At 41.1% G+C, this 20,928-nt stretch overlaps 1 protein-coding gene across 2 annotated transcripts in view; it reads left to right on the top strand.

Annotated features, from left to right (window-relative positions):
* The first annotated feature begins 8,314 nt into the window (after positions 1-8,314).
* Positions 8,315-20,928, top strand: part of FEZ2 (fasciculation and elongation protein zeta 2) — a 38,809-nt gene continuing 26,195 nt past the window's right edge. For both annotated transcript variants that reach the window (XM_019741937.2, XM_019741928.2), the window contains exons 1-3: positions 8,315-8,606; positions 12,594-12,702; positions 19,125-19,241. In XM_019741937.2, the coding sequence (XP_019597496.1) occupies positions 8,353-8,606; positions 12,594-12,702; positions 19,125-19,241 (480 nt within the window). In that variant the 5' untranslated portion in view covers positions 8,315-8,352. The remainder of the gene's footprint in view (positions 8,607-12,593; positions 12,703-19,124; positions 19,242-20,928) is intronic.

The following is a 20,928-nucleotide window of genomic DNA, read 5'->3' as shown; positions in this document are numbered from 1 at the left end:
AAATCGATACCTGCTTCGGGGAGCATTAAAAGCAATGTCTTCACCTTCACCTGAACTGCACTTTCTCTCAAACTTCCTTTATCCTCCATGGCTGGTGTCTTTGGTCTCCTGTGATTTTCAGTAGCTAATACCCTCCACCCATCACTCTTTTATGATGAAACCAGAGATTTGGTGGGTTTTCCCCTTGATCTGTGACCTATTTAACAACTGCATTGCATCCTGATTGCAGCCTGGAATTTTGGAGGACTTTTCATTTAGATGGTCTTCATCTGTACTTCCACCCTCTAACACCTATTTCTACTTGGTATTGTCTGGATTTGAAATAGTGGTTTTAATGTAGACTAATTACCACTATGGTGGTACCAGCTGAACTCAGTGGAGATGAATTTTATTGTATTGGAATAGCAAAGTCCTTAAGCATTTATACTTGCATGAGTTGACGTTTATCAGGACGTTGTTTGCCGTTGTTGTAAGAAAATGGGAGAGCATTGTGAATGGGCAGAAGGGAGTGGGAACCAGCTAGGAGAGATGAGAACAGAAGGGCTGGCACGGGGTCTGTCCAAGGTGGTTAGAGCTGAAGTTGTTGAGTACCGTGGAGCTGAGATACTGATTGAGTTGAATTTGGTTGAGTACAAGAGGGAAAAGGCTTCCTTTCCCCTCCCATCTTAACCTTTAAACATGCTCCATCCACTTTCTCCTCCCCACCTCTGGCTGGCGTCTTGGTCAGATTCCATGGCTTTTCAGCCAGTTTGAGAAATCAGAACAGTTTATTTTCAGGTAAAGAAGTCTTACTCAATGTAAATAAGTTCCATTTTTTAATCATGTCAAAATGTGTCTCCTCCCCTGCTCAGGGCTGACCTGAGAACCAGCAGCGGGGAGGGGTGTGGCATTTTTTTTTTTATTCTGTCTCCATCACATCCCCTCTCACTCTGCATCCTCCCCTCCTTCTAGGTTGAAGTCTCCTTGTCAATCCTGCTAACATTTTTTTGTGAGACCCTTTCAAGATAACTTGAGTCATGGTGACCTTCTATGGTCACCTTGGTCCCCATTTGGTCCCCAGGAAAATAAATCATAACCCTTGCCCACCAAACAGTGTAAGTGTGGGCTGCTTCCTCTTTTGCAACTCTCTCGGCCCTGTTCTCATGGGCAGCTCCTCCAGCCGCCTGCCTTCAGAATTCTCTAGGCAAGAGGAATCACTAGTTTGTAAGTTCATACATGCCCCCCAAATGCCAGTGGATGTACATCGGGCTCTCCCAAGAATTCTCTCCCAGTGTCGCACTCTGGACCCATGGGGGCACTTGGGTCTGGGTCCCGCATCTCAGTAACCATCCTGCTAGAGGGAAAGACAATGTTTTCCTTCACACAAACTCTACCCATTCTTTGATTCTTGAGAAGCCCTCTCATTTGGCATGAGTTCAGTGCACCCTGACCCCTCTCAATATGGCTGGCAGCTCTGCAGCTCAATAACTCTAATCCTTCTTTATAATTTCTAGTTTTCTCTCCTATAGATGAGTCGTGGGGTACAGGGAAAAGTCTGGTTCTGCTCTTCATTAGTTAGGCACCCATTTAACATCCTGTTACCATTGTTTCTAGGAGAGACCAATATTCAGGGCTGACAAGGAAACCAGAAGAAGGAACAGAATCATAGTTGTCCTGAGCTCAAGTGGGGTACCCAATGGAGACTCCCAGAAACAATTAGTATGACTTTGGGGGTATATTAGTTTGCTAGGGCCACTATAACAACAGACATTTATCTCCTCACACTTGTGGAGGCTGTCAGCAGGGTCGGTTTCTTCTGAGGCCTTTCTCCATGCCTTGCAGGTGGCTGCCATCTCACTGTATCCTCACAAAGTCTTTTCTCTATGTGGGCGTGCCCCTGGTGTCTCTTCCTCTTCATGTTAGGACACCAGTCAGATTGGATTAGGGACCTGCCTCCAACTGCTTTGGTTTAATTTAATTATATCTTTAAAGACCTTCTCTCTAAATATAGTCATATTCAGAGGAACTAGGGGTTGGGACTTCAACATATAAATTTTGAGGGAAACAATTCAGTTCATAACAGGAAGAAAAGGCTGAGGCTGGGATTAGCTGGTGTCTCTGGGTAGATGTAGCGTGGCTGCCCTCTCCAGTACCACTCACTTGCTGAGTTTAGGCAGCAGCAGTGCCTGGAGTCCTGTCACAGGGGATGGGAATGCCCAAGCTAGTCCATTGGAACTCTCCGTCTGGTGACACTCAGGGACATTCAGGGTATATGCTAATCCAGTCTTTCAAAGGGCAAACCAGTTCTTGAGTTACAAAGTTACTCTCTTTCTATAACATGGGATAAAAATGATCTTTCGTTAAAACAAAACAAAAAACCCCAAGAAATTTCCAAGACACCTACTCTTAACCCTCTAATGTCAGATTAGAAACTATTAGTTTACTTTTGTGTCTACCCTAGTCAAATCAATCAGAAAATTGAGCAATTATATCTGCATTTGCTTAAGTTATGTAAACAATGATCTTAATAGATTACATAGTTTTGCTTTAGTAGACCCAACTGGTATCTGACTTGTGGTTTATTTATTTAGATCCATAACATTTGATGAGGCTATTTTGATGCAGCAATATTGGTGTGGCTCTTTTGATGTCAAGACATTTTGACCACTCTTAAAAAAAAATAAAATAAAACCTTGTAAAACTTACAGCTTTAAAAAATTATAATATGTGTAGAACAGACATCCTCACCCCTGAGCCTCACCCCATCTTAACCCCACTCAATGAAATGTTTCTTCTCTAAAGATAGCAAAAGAAATTTGAACATCTCTGGAAACAAAACTTTGCGGGAAGAAAACAAATGAAAAACAAAGACCTGAAAAAATAAGTTCCAAAGGAGTAGGACACTTCAGTTTCAACATTCATTCTTGTAACAGCCTCATCAGTGCAAGTTTTGGGGGAGTCCAGCTGATTCCATGGAATATTGATGAATGCTATGGTTCTCTTGTCTGAATACTCTTGAGACTATGGAAAATTTGGGACAAACATCCTTATAAGAAACTTGTATTAATAAGCCTGTCAGAAAATAGAATTTAATACACATGACCAATATTAAATATGCAACCTGCATCAGACAAAAAGTACAATCCATTTACCTCATCCAAATGTGATCCAAGCCCTCTAGTTTTTCTTCAGTTACAAACTCCTCTGAATTGTCTGCATCTGTTTTTCTTTTTGTAAATCTGGCAGAGCCTCTACTGATGCCACCTGGTCTCATGAATGAACCCTGTCAGTCTTCCAAAGTGTCACTTTCTGACAGCTTGTCATGCTCAATAGAGTTTTCTTATTCTAATTTTTTACTCATTACCCACCCCTCCTCAATCCACTGTGAAGTGGACTTACTGTTTTCTTGAAAGTTAGCCCTTGTTTCTCTTTTCTTCATCTTTTTTCCCTGAGTGTGCCAGAGAGATTTCCCATCTCCACTGAATTTCTTCTCAGAATTAGACTCTCAAACTTGTCTACAAATGACAACAGCCGATTTTTTAAAATCTTGCATTACTTTATAATGAAGTTAATTTGTATAATTGTAGTACAAAATACAGTTTCAATCAGAAGGTAAAATAGGAGATCATTAACAAGTTTACAATTCATCAACCATTACTACATACAGTGTGTGAACTAATTTTAAATGTCTGATTTCAAGCCACTTTAAATGAAATCAGATGTGAAATAAGCAGGACATATCTGTACAGGGCAATTCTAACAAGTGATACAATAAAGCCACACCTGTTAGAAAAATGTGGTTAAATATACATCATATGAAAATTACTATTTTAACAATTTTTAAGTGTAACATGGCATTAAGTACATTTATATTATGTGCAACCAACACCATAATCTATCTCCAGAATTATTTCATCGTCCCAAACCAAAACTCTATATCCATGAAACATTAATCCTCTTTCCGTTCTGCCCAGCCCCTGGCAATCACCATTCTATTTTCATCTCTATGATTTTAACTACTCTGGGTACCTCAAGTAAGTCGAATCATACCGTATTTGTCCTTTTCTGTCTGGTTTCACTTAGTATAATGTCTTCAAGTTTCAACAATGTTGTAGCATGTGTCAACTTTTTAAAAGCTGAATAATATTCTATTGCATGTATATGCCACATTTTATTTATCATTTGTCATGCGGGTGTCATGTGGGGTCTCTGGTCCCACTCCCTGCATAAGAACGCAGGATGTGGTGAGGCCAAAAAGGAACACCAATGGAGCCATAGATAGGGGAGTCATACCACTATATTCTCACTGGAGGCTGGGTTGGAGATACAGGAAGCAAGAGCCACACAATCCACAACCCACGGTTCACTTCTCTGCCAACCAACCTCACTTGCTAACTGCAATCCATGCTTAGTAGCTTAGCCGCGGCAGTTATATCAGTGGCTAATGGCTAACCGATAATAGCTGATGGCCACCTACTACCTGAGCCAGCACCTTTCCCCATGAGGCCGAGAGCCTGAAAACTGCTCTCTGGAACTCTGTCCCTACATCATTCATCTGTTGATGGACGTTTGAGTTTCCATTTTTTTGGTTATAAAGCCACACCTTTAAAAAAAATTTTTATTGAGTTATAATTTACATGCAGTAAAATGCATTTGTTTTAAGCTTACTGTTTGATAAATGTATACACCTACATAGTTACTATCATAATCAAGTGTCGTGCGGGGTGGCCTGTGGGGTCTCTGCTCCCGCTCCCCACATAAGAACGCAGGATGTGGCTAGGCCAAAAAGGAACACCCATGGAGCCATAGGTAGGGGAGTCAAATACTATAGTCTCACTGGAGGCTGGAGTCACATGACGTGCGACCTGCTGTCTGCTTTTCTGCCAACCGACCGACTCCCCTTGCTAGCTGCAATCCGCCATGCTAATTGCAATCCGCACTTGCTAGCTCAGCCACCATCTTCTTGCTAGCACCCATTTTTTCTAGCCTAGCCACAGCAGTTATATTAGTGGCCAATGGCTCACTGATTACAGCTGATGGCCCAGTAGCCACAGCTGATGGCCATCCAATCACAGTTGATGGTCATTTACTAGCTGAGTCAGCATCTTTCCACGTGAGGCTGAGAGCCTGGAAACTGCAATAATCAAGTTATACAGAGTATTTCCATTTCAGCATTCCAGAGGTTTTCCTCATGTCCTTTTAAAGTTAATCCTTCTACTCCAAACCATCTCATGCCCTGGTACCACTGATTTTTCTGCCACTCTAGATGAGTTTTCCTGCCTTTTTAGACCCAAGGAATCTTGGTTAGTAATGAGACAAAGAATTACTTTTTCATGTTTACAGTAATTAGTACTCTTTCATGTTTACAGTAATTATTTAAAATCTACAAAAGCACCAATTAACATTTTAGTTCAGACTTTCTAATCTCATTGCTCAGTCCCATTAAATAGCAAAATCATTTTTCTCATGGGCATCTTCCTTTGGGCACTTTTATAGATTGTGTTGAATGCCAAGGTTACTATTGGTGTGTAAATATAAATTGATTAAGAAAAGTGATTCAAATCTTGTTTTTGCAATGGAATTTTCAAAGTATCCGTGGTGATAAAAGGTAATTTGCATTTAATTAAAAGTAAAAAGCATCCTATATGGAAAATTTGACTAAAATTAAATTCTGAGACCACTAAAGTTAACCCAGTAGCAATTCATTTGTAAAGCATATGAAAAATTTGACAGTGTTAATGTGGGAACAGAGTCCCAGAGTGCAGTTTCCAGGCTCTCGGCCTCACGTGGAAAGGTGCTGGCTTGGATAGTGGATGGCCATCAGCTGTTACTAGTTGGCCATCAGCTGTAACCAGTTAGCCATTAGCCACTGATACAACTGCCATGGTTACGCTGGTGGGGTGGTTGGCAGAGAAGCAGACGGCAGGCTGCAGATCGGATCGTGGCTCCTGCTTCCTGTGTCTCCAGCCCAGCCGCCAGCAAGAATATAGTGGTCCCCACCCTCTGGTCCCCATCCTATGGCTCTGTTGGTGTTCCTTTTTGGCCTCACCATGTCCTGCATTCTTGTGTGGGGAGCGGGACCAGAGACCCCGCATGGCAGTTGCATTTGGGTCCTAAAAGTAAGTAATCCTCATTTCCACTAACACATATACACACAGCACCCAGATAAATGGAGATCTAAAATAAGGAAAAAAACCTCACAATGTAGCCTTAGCTGTGTACCTAATTAAGAGATTCTGAATCAATTCGATAGTTTCTCATAACTTTGCGTATGTAGTTAAATACCTAGAGAAAAATAGATCTTGGATACTTTTAGAGCATCATGTTAATGTTCACATAGCTGAATATCAGCTGAGCTGGAATGTTTTTTTTATCAATCCCAAAGCTTTTAACCACTGAGTAATTACTTCTAGCTATTGGCCAAGTAGAGCTCAACATCTGCTCCCTTCATGGTTTCATTGGAAACAGAGGGAACAATGTTGCCTTTAAAGTAATTATCAACAGTTTCATAGGTTAAATCATAGAACATTTTGTTTAACATGGGACAAATCATTGAAATATGAGACAACATTCATTGGCATAGTAAATAGGAAATTTTGGTATTAACATGTATTCTTGAGGATAGGTTTCCGTGCTGTCAAGATATGGATCAAGCATACTGGGAAAACTCTTATTTTCTATTATAACTCAGGATTTGTTTTTCGAAAGATGAGTTGTGTACCTAATAAAGTATGTGATTACTACAGTCCAAAGAGATAATGCCTATCAACTACTGTAACCTTCGACCAGCTCAGACTGGTCCTATTCTGTTTAACAAGACCCAGAACCAAAGTTTAAACCTTGGATACACCACTCATGAGTAACATTTGTTATCCCTTAAAACTCCACCCTGAATGCTGGGTCAGGAGGACAAGATTTGAGCCTTTCCTCCTGTCTTCTTGCGAACCCATTCAGAAATAAAGCTCCTTTCTTTTCTCAAAAGTCAGTGCCATAGTATTGGCTTCTGTGTACATGGTGCAGCAAACCCTTGTCTGGTAACATTCTGTGGGGACAGAGCCCCAAGTGCAGTTTCCAGGCTCTCAGCCTCACGTAGAAAGGTGCTGGGCTCAGGTAGTAAATGGCCATCAACTGTGATTGGATGGCCATCAGCTGTGGCTAGTTGGCCGTCAGCTGTAACCAGTGAGCCATTGGCCACTAATATAACTGCTGTGGCTACGCTAGCAGCAAATGGGGGCTAGCAAGAAGATGGTGGCTGAGCCTGCAAGCAGCACAGCGAGGGTTGAGAATTGTGTGGCTCCTGTTTCCTGTTTCTCCAACCCAGCCGCCAGCGAGAATATAGTGGTATGACTCCCCTACCTATGGCTCCGTGGGTATTCCACTTTGGCCTCACCATATCCTGCGTTCTCTTGCGGGGAGCAGGAGCAGAGACCCCGCTGGACACCCCACACGACCCATTCCTAGGTATTTATTGCCTTTACATGTTCACATTCCCTTATAATCATACTTTTGCCTCCAATTTTTTTTAATTGGAAAATACACATAACATAAAAATATCATCTTCACCATTTTAAGTGTACATCTCAATGGTATTAAATACATTTATATTTTTGGGCAATCATCACTACCATCCCTCTCTAGAACTCTTTTCATCTTGCAAAACTGAAACAGTATACCCATTAAACAGTGACTCTCCCAATCATACCCACTTTTTATTTCGTATAAAGGGTTTCCTCTGAATCTTATCTCTACAACTACATTGTAAGCCCCTTGTAGGGAGCAGCCATGTATTACTTATATAAAATACACATATGGTACTGTTAGGCACTGTTCTAAGTACTTTGCAAGTATTAACTCATAATTATTTGCAAGCATTAACTCACATAATTATTCATGTTTGTATGTTCCAGAGAGTCTAAGAAGAACTTTGCATGTGGGAGACCTAAAGTATTTGTGCAGTGAATTTCGGTATCACTTAAGCATTTCCAACTGATTCTAGTTGGGAAGGTACAAAAGGAGCAGGTTACCCTGGGGAAATGACTTCGTGCATAATATGACACTAAGTCACAATTTTAGAGAAGCCCTGTATTTTAGCCACATTTAGGCCACGTTTCAACTAAGGAAAACTAAGAGGAAGCTACTCCTGAGTGATAGAGACTATAAGAAGTGACTGAACTCAGTTAAGGTTTTCCTTTCTACAGGGACCCCGGGTCAACTCGGAAAATATTCGGGAAAAGGGAAGACCCTAGGCTGAGCAGCCCAGGACAGTTCCACGCCAGGGCGGCCCAGCGGGGGCGGGGCCTCGGCGGGGGCGGGGCTCCGAGGGTGGGGCCTGACGGCGGAGCAGGGCGGGGCGCGGGACGGCACCGGGCGGCGATGGCGGCGGACGGGGACTGGCAGGATTTCTATGAGTTCCAGGAGCCGGCCCGGAGCCTCCAGGACCAGGAGAACTGTAACGCGAGCTCCGAGGCCGGGGCAGGGCCGGGCGGGGAAGGCGACGGTTTTCCGGCGCTGGCCTGCAGCTTGGAGGAGAAGCTGAGCCTGTGTTTCCGCCCCTCGGGTCCGGGCGCCGAGCCCCCGAGGACGGCCGTGCGGCCCATCACCGAGTGCAGCCTCCTGCAGGGGGACGAGTGAGTGCGGGCCCGGCGGGGAGCGGGCGGGAGCCTCCCCAGCCCTCGCCCTGCCCGCTGGCCCTCGGTCCGCAGCCTCGGCGGGACTCTGGCCGCAGGCTCCTCCCCTCGCCCTCCTTCCGCCTCTGCCGGCTCCGGCTTCTCCGCCCCTCCCGGCTCTTCCAGCTCCCTCCCCCGGGCTTCGGGCCGCTGAGCGCTCTGCGATTTAAATCCCCAGCTCCTCTGCTCCCCTCACTCCCTTAAACCTCCTCCAGTGCTCTCCTCCTCCTCCTTTCTGGAAACCGACCCTTGTTAGGTTTAGAGGGGAACCTCCTTGTACGGAGCCCGTAGTAAGAGGCAGCACCACCTCGGGCACAGGTTTAGCGATTCATTCATTCGACCAGTATGTTTATTAAGCGCCCGGTACGTGCCAGAGGCTGCTTTGCGCTGGGAATATCGAGATGACAGCCCCTCTCAAGTAGGGCACAACCTAGGATAGGAGCTAGATTTGTAAACAAATATTTGTCTGGGTGTGGCAAATGCTTTAATGGATATATGTAAAATTTAGAAGATTTAAAAGGGTGTGAGTGTGGGGAGGGTGGGGAGAGTCAGGAAAGACTTCGTAGAGAAAGAAATGGGAAAACTGGAACCTGACGAATGAGCGGGAGTTTTCCTGGCAGGTGAAGAAAGATTTAGCATTCTAGTTCGAGGATGTAGCACGTGCAAAGGTAAGGTTGGAGCAGCATTTATGCTACAGGAATTTATTAGGTCGATCTGAAAACCCAGGTAGAGCGCAGGCCCCCACAGAGGCAAAAAGGAAAAGATCTGGTTATTAATAGCAAGGATCTACTAGTTTGGTGGGGGACCAGTGCATAAGCAGGTAATTATTAAAAAATCATCAAAGTGCAATGATACGAAGTTCACAGGCGTGTATGAGAACTGGGGGAAGGAAGAGATAGAGTTTCTGGGGGCACTTTATTTAACCACTTTGAACCCCAATTATAACTTGGTTAAATAAAGGTTGTAATTGTGTACCAAAGTATTACCTCAAAAAGTGGATGAAGAAATGGTGAGAGTGAAAGAAACTAGCATAATGTAATGTAGGGGGAGAGGAGCCCCTGCAGAGGCTGAGAGTGAAACTAATGGAGTAAACACTGAGGACCTGGGTAGGGCTGGGTTTTCGGAACATTGCTGGCATGGAGATTTTAGAGGTTAGGGAAGAATTCTTGAGAGGGAAGGCTCCACGGGCATAGAATGGGGCTTCTAGTGGGACGGTCTCCTTTGCTCTGTGCAGCAGATTTATCAGGAATAAAGTAGGAAGCTTGAGAAAAGGGGCTTGGCGATGAGTGCCTGTAAACATGGCTTAGCAGTAGTTCCGGCCCATTTTTGCTTGGAGAGCATGTCTTTTCACTGATACCTCTGTTCTGTGTTGAGGCATAGAGGGAAGATTTTATGATTGGATTTTATACACACAGATAGGCATGCAGTCAGTGGCAAAATATGACATTTCTGAAAGTCTCTTTCTGAAAGAGAAGGTAATGTTTTATATACTAGATACCCTCTGAATATGTAGATTTATATACTCTGAATCACTAGACTCAGGACATATTCTGGATTTAAAAATTATATTATGTATTTGGGATTGATTGTACACAGATAAAGTTATTTTTGCTTTGCCTGTACTGTCTGGAAAGTAGTATAAATCGTAGGTTGATGTAAAACTTAAAGAATTTTGTTACCCTTGACAATGGTTTTTAGTTGATGATATGTTGGTAATGTGTGTCGCTTGATCTGGGAATGCATAAGAAATCTCTCTTTTCCAGGGCCTTCTCATCCCCGTTCTGTTGCACAAATCTGCACTCCATTACTATATAGAGTCCCTTTCTGCTCCTTCAGAAAGAGTTGAAATTCTTTCACTCAGATACTGCCTTTCCGTAGGGCGTGTTACTTAACTTCTCTGAGTCCCAGTTTTAGTTTTGGTTAAATACAGGGATGGTACTTATCGGCTAAGGTTTTACTTTATACGAGTCTCTTGTAGGATTCAGTGTCAGCAGGACTTTGACCCCCTTGGAACAGAGCTATCTTGCCAGTTGTTTATGACTGTTTGTAACACAGTATGATAAGGATAAAGGCAATTCATGTTTTGACTGGAGAATTCTAGCAATCTTTCCCTTTAGTTGGCCCTGCCTCCTTCCAACTACAATTGTTCTGACCTTGGTGGAGGTAGAGGACGCTGATTGTCCTTCCCTTTCTTGGAATATCAAATTCAGGCACGGTCACTTTTCTAGGTGAAGTCGTATTCTGCTCCATTTGCCCTATTATTACAGCCTCATTTAAGAAGGGGCAAACAAGTAATTCCCCCAAACTCTGGATTGTCTTCACCTACTAGAATATCCTACTCGAGTTCCTGACCAGGGTTAGGTATGTAGTCAGTTATTCAGGATTTAAAAATCTTTTACCCAGGGAGGTGTAGGCCAGAAATGCAGCAAGGTTAGCAGTCCAGAAGTGTCGTTGGCACGTTGGCATTAGAGGAGATTATGATTCCAACAGAGAGGGCAATAGGAACGAGCCATGCATTTAGGGGGTTTGCAGGTAAACAGTGTTCTAGAGCCTTTGGGTTCACATTTTCATCGAGGCTACTGTGTGTTCCAAAGCCAGACATAATTTTAGGATTTTGTTTTTGGCAGTTGTGGCCCCATTGCTTCATCTCTGTAACACCAAATCCCAGTTTATTAAATCAAGTATGTTGCTACTTTATTTTGAAGCTTGCATTCCTATTTTTATGCCTCTAGTGGTCTTGCTTTTCTGTCCTAGTGGCTTACAAACTTAGGGAAAAAAAACACCCCACCCAATTATTTAAGGTTTATTCACAATTAGATACCTGTTATAAATGTTAGGTTTTTCCTTTTTTAATGACATGGATATGTGTAACTCTGTGTAATATTTACTTTTACTTACCCCAATTAAATTTCATCTCATTTACATCTCTGAACTCTTTTTTTTTTTTTCATACAATGTCATGTTTTGTTATACTGATTATTACTTTGGTACTGAAACTTGAATTTTGGTCATGAAATTGGAGTTCATCTGTCCTTATCTGGTGTGATTTAGGACTTTCTTCAATACAACTCATTTAAATGAATGCTTAGAGTAATAGAGCTAGGAGGAATGTCTGTTTCTTTTGTCCAAGCCTCTCTTTTTATAGAAGGTGGCAAATACATAGAGAAGTTAAAGGATGCCACCAAAGACTCATTGCTTAAGGAAGAGTGGAGATGAGAGTCCGTGTTTCCTGACTTTTAGTCACGTGTTCTATTGCTCTCCCCCCCAATGCTGTTTGGTGTTAAGGTGGGATAACTGCATTAGATATAACCTGTATGCATTAGATATAACCTCCCTTCCCTTCCCCTTTCATTTTATCAGTCTTAGTTCTTAGCCTATTATATTACAGATTAGATATTAAACCCTGATCTCACATTGCAACTGAATCCTTTCTCCAGAAAGGATAACAAACCTTTGGTTAGAGAGAGATTATTCACTCTATGAAATGGTCTACATGTTTCAAAGTTATAGAAGGAAAAGTGTACAGCTCAGTGTATTTACTACCGGTGTTGCTTGGGAAACATTATTTAACCTCCCTATGCTTCAGTTTTCTCATCTGTAAAATGGGAATAATAATGGTTCTTCATAATGTTTTTGAGAATGCAATGAGTTAATATATGTAAATTGTTTAGAATAGTGCCTGGCACATAGTACAGTGGAAGTGTCAGCTGTCAACTTTGGGAGAGTTTTCCATTTCACTTCACCTTCCCTCAGGACTTCTTGTCAGCCCAATTATATGATTTTCATTTAGCCTTGTTGATGTTTTTCTGAGAAACAATAGACCTTTTATTTATTTGTTTATTTGCTTTGATTTTTTTTGTTCTTCTTTCACTATAGTACTGGATATTTGTTTAGTAAAAGACATATAAGATGTTAATTTTCATGGACTGTAGTCTTCTTCTTTTTAAGGATTTGGAATGCCCTGACAGATAATTACGGGAATGTAATGCCTGTGGACTGGAAGTCGTCCCATACCAGGACCTTGCACTTGCTTACTCTCAACCTGTCAGAAAAAGGGGTAAGTTAGGAAATGAACCAATCATTTGTCAATAACTGATTCTGATAATGAAACTAAAAAGTAGCTTTTCCAAGCTTGTAGCAATTAGTGGCCCTCTGTTGCCACAGTCAACTTGCTGGCACATTCCTCTAATTCTTCCCCAGCACATACTCCCTTTCTTATGTCTAGCTAAGTTGCTATCACCTGTATTTAAAGGTGAATGACCAGCATTTTTTCCAGCTTAAATAATACAATTTTGATGTGTTCAGTGAGAATCCTAGTTGGTTAAAATAAATATACAGTCATGCACCACTTAGCACCCAGGATATCTTCTGAGAAATGCGTTATTAGGCGATTTTGTCGTGCAAACGTCACAGAGGGCACTTACACACACCTAGCTGGCAGAGCCTACTGCACACGTAGGCTGTATGGTAGAGCCTATTGCTGCTAGGCTACAAGCCTGTATGGCCTGTTATTGTACAAAACAGGAGACTAAATCAAACACAAGAGAAAATGTTGCAATCAAGAGACACAGTAAGCATGAGATGTATGAGGCCTCTGCCCACATAACATGGTACACTTTTTACAGCAAACCTTTTATTTTTATTTTTTTTTTAAATAAGCAGGAAGAGTACACTGCAAAATAACGATGAAAAGTATAGCATAGTAAGTATATAAACCAGTATGGTAGTCATGTATTATCATTATCAGGTATTATGTACTGTACATAATTGTATGTGCCATCCTTTTTTACGCCTGGCAGCATAGTAGGTTGGTTTACACCAGCATCACCACCAATACCTGAGTAATGCGTTCCACTGTGACATGACTGGACGGTGGGAATTTTTCAGCTCCATTATAATCTTATGGCACCACCGTAGTGTATGCAGTCAGCCGTTGGCTCAGGTGTTGTGATGGGCACATGCCTGTGTGGAGGGCACTGGAATATCAGCAGGGTTAACTTTCTGATGAATTCAGTGACTTGGCATGGTGCCCAAAGACTGTGTGTTCCTGTGAATATTGGGGCACCTTTAGAAGACATTTCGGTGCTTGGCTTTTTCACGTGTTCTCAGCTACCTGAGGCTGCTCTGTTTGTCTTGGTATTGTAAAGTGAACATGCCTTGAGTGAGAAGTGTGAGCTCAGGCGATAGGATAGGAAGGAGTCAGCAAAGGGAAGAAAAGGGCTTTACGTGGAAAAGCACAGTGTTTAAAGCTGATGAGAAATGTAGCTAAATTATGTTAAGTTTCAGGGCCTGATAATTTTAAGTTTCTCATCAAATAACTGTAAACTCATGCCAGATATTTTGGCATGCTGTATATTTCATTAGTATATTTGAGCAAATGCTAGGAGTTTAATGTAGTAGGGCTGTCAGTATTTGAAATGGTATTGTTAATGTTTTGTGAGAATGATTTTTTAAAATACTTGATTCGGAAGAGCTTGCTGACTATTATTTTCTAGTAAAATACAGAATTCTGACTGTGCTTCCTAACATTCTAGTAGATACAGAATTCTTACTTTTTGTTCCAATTGTTGACCCCCTTTCGCTGTCTTATAGACTGACCTGACATACCTGTAGTGAAAAGGAATACCACAAAATAACCTTATGCTCTGTCTTCTGTTTATTTAGACCTTAGCTATCATTTTGAAACTTAGTTCAAGTTTCCGTTACGCTCTGAAGCTTCCTATTACTGTTTTAGCCTTTGCTGATCTCATGGAATTGCATAATTTTAGAGTTGGAAGGGACTTTAAAGGACACTTAATCCAACCTGTCACTTGGGGGGGGGGGATCCCCACCTACTGCATGTCTGACAGACGTCACTTAGCCGTGGCCTAAATCCCTCCATGGAAGGAAAATGCACTTCTCTCTGTGGGAATCAGTTACACTGTGGGGGTATGAACACCTTACAGCACTTACCATCCCATAGAATTTAGCCCCATTGTCTCCTGGGTGCTCGTTCCTGCAGCACTTTGTCCACGTCTCACGTCACGGCCTATTTCTCTTATTAAGCATATGTTTTTGGGTCTATCATTAGATTGTGACTTCTGATCAGTGTCTTTGTAGTTGTCTTTTTAGTAACTACCACTGCGCCTGGCACATAGTGGGCACTAAGACAACTGTTTGAGGAGAGAACGAGTAATCTTGTCAGACTGTAAGGTCAGAGACCATGATGGGAAATCTTTAAAATATATATATATATTTTCTATATTATTTAACATAGTGCTGCATTGACAATAGCCAGTCAATGAGTACTTTTTTGTTTGACATGAAAAAATAGCATAGGAAAGGTCTTCTTGTAGTTTGAAAGGGAAGTATATTAGCAGCATGAATGAAACACTCTAGTGCAGTTTCACTGAATAAAATATGTGTCTTGTTAGATTGCCTTTTGGAAAGTCACTCCGTTTTCCTGTCTTTCGACTACTGTTTTCAATGCCAGAGCAATGGTACAGTTAGGGTCATGATTAGTCATGACTTGGAGTTTAGTACGAGTACTCACTGTGAAAGCCTTACCTGGAAAACTCAGCAGATGAAAACAACCAGTGGTCATCTGTGTATCATCTGTCTATCTTGACACAACTACCCCGGTGATGAATAGAACTGAAATTAGAATTCTGTTCCTTGGGAATGGGTAGCACACATTAAATTTCTGAAGAATAAACGGGCAACAAGGAACTATGTAAGAAGCAACCATATTATTCTATTAGATAGCATATAATTGATTTTTTTTTTTTAACCTGGGCAAGGTATTGTATTTATTATTGCCAACTGTGTGCTCTATTCTTTCCATAACGGAACTATGCAAAATTTACCTGCTGGAAGCACTCTTTAGAGTGTTCCAGTTGTAAAACAGGGTCTATAGGAAATTAATTTGGCAAAGGGAGAAGAAATTTCTTTGACATTAGGATGAGAAAGACATTCAAGAAAACCATAGTTTGCTAGGTTTCAGTTTTAAAATTTCCTTTCATTGACGTTTAATCTGGCACACTGCTATTTCATGGGCCTTTTCTAGAGTAAGCCATCTAGTACAGTCCAAATTCTTCCATGGGCACATTTTTTCCATTTGAGGCAGCTTCAGTTTCACGGAGGGAAACAGCAGCTCTGTATCTAACCCTGGCACAGGAAGGAGTGATGGGAATGCTTGGAAAAGACAAGGCACATTGATGCCGAATGGGAGAGTGAATAATGAGACTTATGACAGCCAAGGTTAGTTTTCAAAGCTCGAAAGGGATTCCAGCTCTTAGCATATGCCATCTCTGTGGGGAATGGGCTTGGCTCCCTCTGTGGAAAGATGATCTGGGATCATTATTTCTGTTGTCATGGAAATTTATTCTCATGGCTTGCTGGTATCAGTCATGTGTTTTGGCAATAGCTGCAAACCTATTCTAAATCCAGTGCCTTTCTTGACTGTGCTTATATAATGGAATGCTTCTGAATCATTGTGCCTTAGGAGCAAATATCTCGTATGCCATTTTCTTCCTCCTACCATGAGCATTTTTTCAAGGACTTGGACTTCATGTACCTTTATATCTTCAAGAGTAGAAACAGAAAGAAGATAATAACGTCCTCCTTGGGATTAATTTTCAAATAACAACTTTTATTTGTCTAGAAGGGGAAAAATAAAACTATGGTCCTCACGTTACAATATAGAAGAGTGATTTGTGGGTGTGTGTTGAAATCTGAGGATCAGCAAAGATAATTGTTAGGTCTTACTTCACCTCCTTCATACACCCTTAGGATCATATTGTGGAATTTTTCATCTCTACTTGTCCAATCTTGAAAACAAACATTCTCTCATCAAGAGCCTATCTCTTGACCTTTCTCCTTTCTTAGTAAGAGGCTAACTGTCACAATGTGATTTATAGATGATGTAATACAGAATTGTACACCTGAAATCTATGTAATTTTACTAACAATTGTCACCCCAATAAATTTAATAAAAAGAAAAAAAAAAAAAAGAGGCTAACTGTCGTAGTTTAAAAAGTAGACTAGAACTATCAGACTTTACATGAAAATGCAGCCTCTGCCCTTCTTACTCCATGTTTGATTTCCACCAACTAGAGGCAACCACTTTGAACTACTTCAACTTTTCTTCTAACAGATAGCATACTCATAGCATTTTCTTGATTTTATTTTTCAGTTTTAGACTTGATCCATTTACTTTCTACCCAGAGGATGAGGGCTTAGCTCTCTCATCGTCTTCCCTCCAACCACAACAACATAACCCTCACAAAAACATACCCTTCCCCTATCTTCCCAATGTAATTATGTCACAATATTTGGTTAAGTGATTAATCAGCACTTTTATTTACTATTTAAATATTGACACTTGGCCCATTTTAGTACATTATGATTAAATTTTCTCTTGTAATTTTTTCCCTTAGGGTAATAATAATTGCCTTTTTGTGGTTTATTTAGTTTAGCTCACTTATTCAGTCTCAGCACAGCTATAAAACTCATTTTAGTAATTGAAATACACTAGGTAGTCTCTCTCCTCTTTATCTTTCTTTCATGCTTTTCTTGATGCCCTTTGTCGTTAACAGCTCTAATCTAAACTGATTACTGTCTAGTTGAGTTCCACAGCCACCATTCTGGAATCTTCACTATTATTACAAGAATTCTGTTCACCTCTTTCTTGTGTTAGATCCCATGTCTGCTTTCTTTTTGGGTTTCCTCTTGGTTTTAATGGAGCATATTCTGCAGTAGCTTTCTGAGAAAGGGTGCATAAGAGGTAAATCTCTGAGGAGTTGAATGTGTAAAAATTTCTTTATTCTAAGTCCCCAGCTAATTGTTAGTTTAGCTGGATATTAGGATTCTAGAGTGGAATTAATGGAAACAAGGGAATTACATTGATTGTTTGCTAGCTTCTGTTGTTGCTATTGAGAATTCAAGGGACATTTTGATTCCTGATCCTTTTAAGGTGATGGTTTTTTTCTCTCTGGGAATGTTTGGGTTCTTTTTCTCGCACAGTGTTCTGAAATTTCATGATAACACAGAAGGTCATGGCCAGGCCTTTCCAAGGCTGATGGTGCAGTGAGCAGTAGACAAGGAGGTATGTCATCACTGTGGTACAGCATGGAATTATACCATGTGGGAGTAGGTAGACACTGGAGCGCTCAGGCGGCTCCTCTCCCAGCCTCCCTTTATGAAAGGCAGCACACCAGTGTTCCTTTGCACATCTCACCTGCAGGTTTCTCACTGTGGGTTGTGTTCACCGTTAAACTCTGGGTGCTCCCGTATGAGGAACTAAGGTAGAAATAGAGACCTACCATACTCAATTGAATCCTCAATCCCATACACACACATAACACACACACACACACCCTTTGCATAGGTAAGTGAAATAATTTTCTCAGGTAAAATACTACTTTTAAAATTATATACTATCCAAGAGACATACATGGTTGCTATTTATATAGTTCCTTGATGCCCGTTTGTTCATTGTGAACTCAGTGTGTGCTACTCTTTCCTGAGGGATGGAGTTCTGATTTCAGTGCTAGTTGTCATCTGAATAGTCATGTCACGTTAGTTAGGTAACAGATGGACGATCACTTGTCCGTTTTAATCTGCTGAGTTTTCTAGTAAGGTTTTTACAAAAAAAACCTTTGGCAATCTGGCTGGGAGACAGACAGCAGAATCAATGCCTGGCCCTCGTGCTCCCACCTTCCAGTCTCCTGCTACTGTCCGCCAGTGGTGTTTAACCCACCTGGAAGTGGAGGCAAGGGCATCCTCTGAAGTAGTCCATAAAGGTCAGCCTCCTGGGGCACAGAGCAGAGTGGAAGACAGAGGTGAGGCAAACAGCAAATCTGCAGCACAGTTAGGTTCAAAGATGGTTTTGGAATGCAGAGGTATTTTGTTTGGAAGAAGAGATGCTCAACTGGAAGGGCTAAGAGCGAGCCTCGTGGACCCTCAGTTCTTGTTTGCCAGGGAGTTGACTACTTATCTTTCACTCTGAATGGTAGAAGTTAGTTTGCAAGCAACTAACTTTGTTTTCTGTGGAATTTTAATATCTACCAATCTGATTATTAGATGAACTAAATAACATTTGCTGTTTACCCTGCCCATTACTCTTCCCCCCGCCCCATTCGCTATAATTCCCTACAACTTCCTGACCAATGCCCTGTATTTTTGTACTTACCAGTCAGCTTTTATTGCACTCTTCCTCATGGAAAAAACAGGTAAGTCTGTGTCTGTGCTGGGCGACAGGAGATCACGCAGCACCTTAGCAATTTCATGTTTATTCTGTATTCCTGTCATTTCTGTATTCCACCTCATTTGAGGTGAATATGTAAAGCACTCCACTCACTGCCTGGTACGGAGCAACTGTCATCATTTCTCCCTTTGGAGGGAAAGTCTCAGCAGATGCTTCCCTCTGTAGTCTTTACCCAGACACTCTGTGTTGTGATCAGAAGGTACAGCTTTTAACTGTGGGTAATTTGGTTGTAGATAAGTGACAGTTTGCTCTTCGATACGTCAGACGATGAGGAGTTGAGAGAACAGCTGGATATGCATTCGATCATCGTTTCCTGCGTTAATGATGAGCCCCTCTTCACTGCAGATCAGGTACAAAGGAGGAATTCATCAGTGAAAGGAAAGGGGAACCTCGGGCTGAAAAACGATTTCTTATTGTGGCAATAAGTGATGGGTTATTCGAGTTTACTTGTTTTTCTTATATTTTCTGGCTTACTGGTTAGCTCCTCCACCGAGAAGAAAGTCTGTGTAATCTGAGGGCGATGAGATGATGTTAGTTGGGAAGATACTCCAATACAGGCAATTTTCCAAGATAAGCATTGTTAAAACAGTACAGTGAGTTACTAATGGAGGTTTATTGCTTACCCCAAAATCAGAAAAAAATAGTGTCAATTTTCTTTCTTTAGATTTAACCAGATGTGGGCAAACTGCAGTATATCTGTGCAGAAGTTATCTAGTTTCTCTAAAACCTATGTAAAAATCATTAGCACTTACTAGAAGTACATATTGTGTACCCTGGAAAGAAGTGAGCATTATTCCTGTGGAATGCTCTCATAATGTCAACCTTGTATTCATTTAAAACCAGTTGAATCAGCTTTCTCATTTTCTGAATACTCTTCCCACTTCTGCTGTATTGTCAAAATGTGATGCAAGAACTTCTTCCTGAAATAAAATGTCCCCCGGCTACGTGGACTGTGAATTCTACCACACTATATTTTTAGGCTGGAAAAATAAGGTCAGTAAAGAGATACATTATGGTAAAGTTGGGAGGAGTAGGTTAAAAATGGGTCATTTTGATGCTCCTTGGTCATATTTGTGGACGGCTTGATCTAGGCCTGCGAGAAGGAGGTGCTTCAAAAGCAAGGTAGTAGGTTAGAGGGCTAAGTGGGGTAGAGCATGCTATTCCAGGGGAACATGCGGCCCTGCGAATTCATTGTCTCGCCAGTAATCTGCCTGAATGACACAAGTTACCCCTGCTTTTAAGAGTTGGAGAAACCGATTTCGTAGCCCACAATGGTGTCTCATTTTACTGTTTTGCAATGCCTATTTTGGAAAATCTTACTAATGAACATAATCCCAACCTCCTCCAGGTTTACTTTTGTTTTTCCTTAGTACAAGTGCTACATGTTAAGCCTGCTGGTCCCTATTGTACTTTTTCTACTAGTTTTTTATTTGTTTAAACTCTTAGGACTGTTTTTTCTAACTATTGAGTAATTTTAATGGTTTTCCTTAAATTTTCTTTGAATTTTATATCCTCAACTTTTGGAATCAACTTTTGGACAAGATGCTATTGTAAAATTTGAGCAACGCTGCATATGACAGTAGGTTATTGTGTAAAAGGCCTATGTATTTCTGAAAATTTCCTGCTTTGCGCAGCTTTTTTCCCCTCTTTAAACTCTACATTTTAAGTAATTTTTGAATATCCCTTTATCTTTCATTGAATTAGTATATGAAAATTGTTTCCTACTGTTAAAGGAAGATTTTGCTGCCAGAGAGGTAATTTCTTGCTTCATGTAGAAGTTTTTTTATACTGTTGTATTTTTTAAATTTTATGTCAGTTCAATTAAATTGCTTATATTGAATGGTTGCTTGTGGTACGTGGTAAATTTTCTGTCATTTGCTTTCATTTGACCATAACTATGATTTGGTTCTGGCATGTCTGAAGTAAATTATATGAGGTATGATTGAAAAATATGGTGAATGTTTAAATAAAAATTTATTACAGTAAAAGACACATTACCATTAATTCCCCTTAAAATATTTCCCCTCACTTCGAGCA

The sequence above is a fragment of the Rhinolophus sinicus genome, linkage group LG05 (assembly GCF_036562045.2).
Source record: "Rhinolophus sinicus isolate RSC01 linkage group LG05, ASM3656204v1, whole genome shotgun sequence".
Lineage (NCBI taxonomy): Eukaryota > Metazoa > Chordata > Mammalia > Chiroptera > Rhinolophidae > Rhinolophus > Rhinolophus sinicus.
This window is presented reverse-complemented; position numbering and strand designations above follow the sequence as displayed.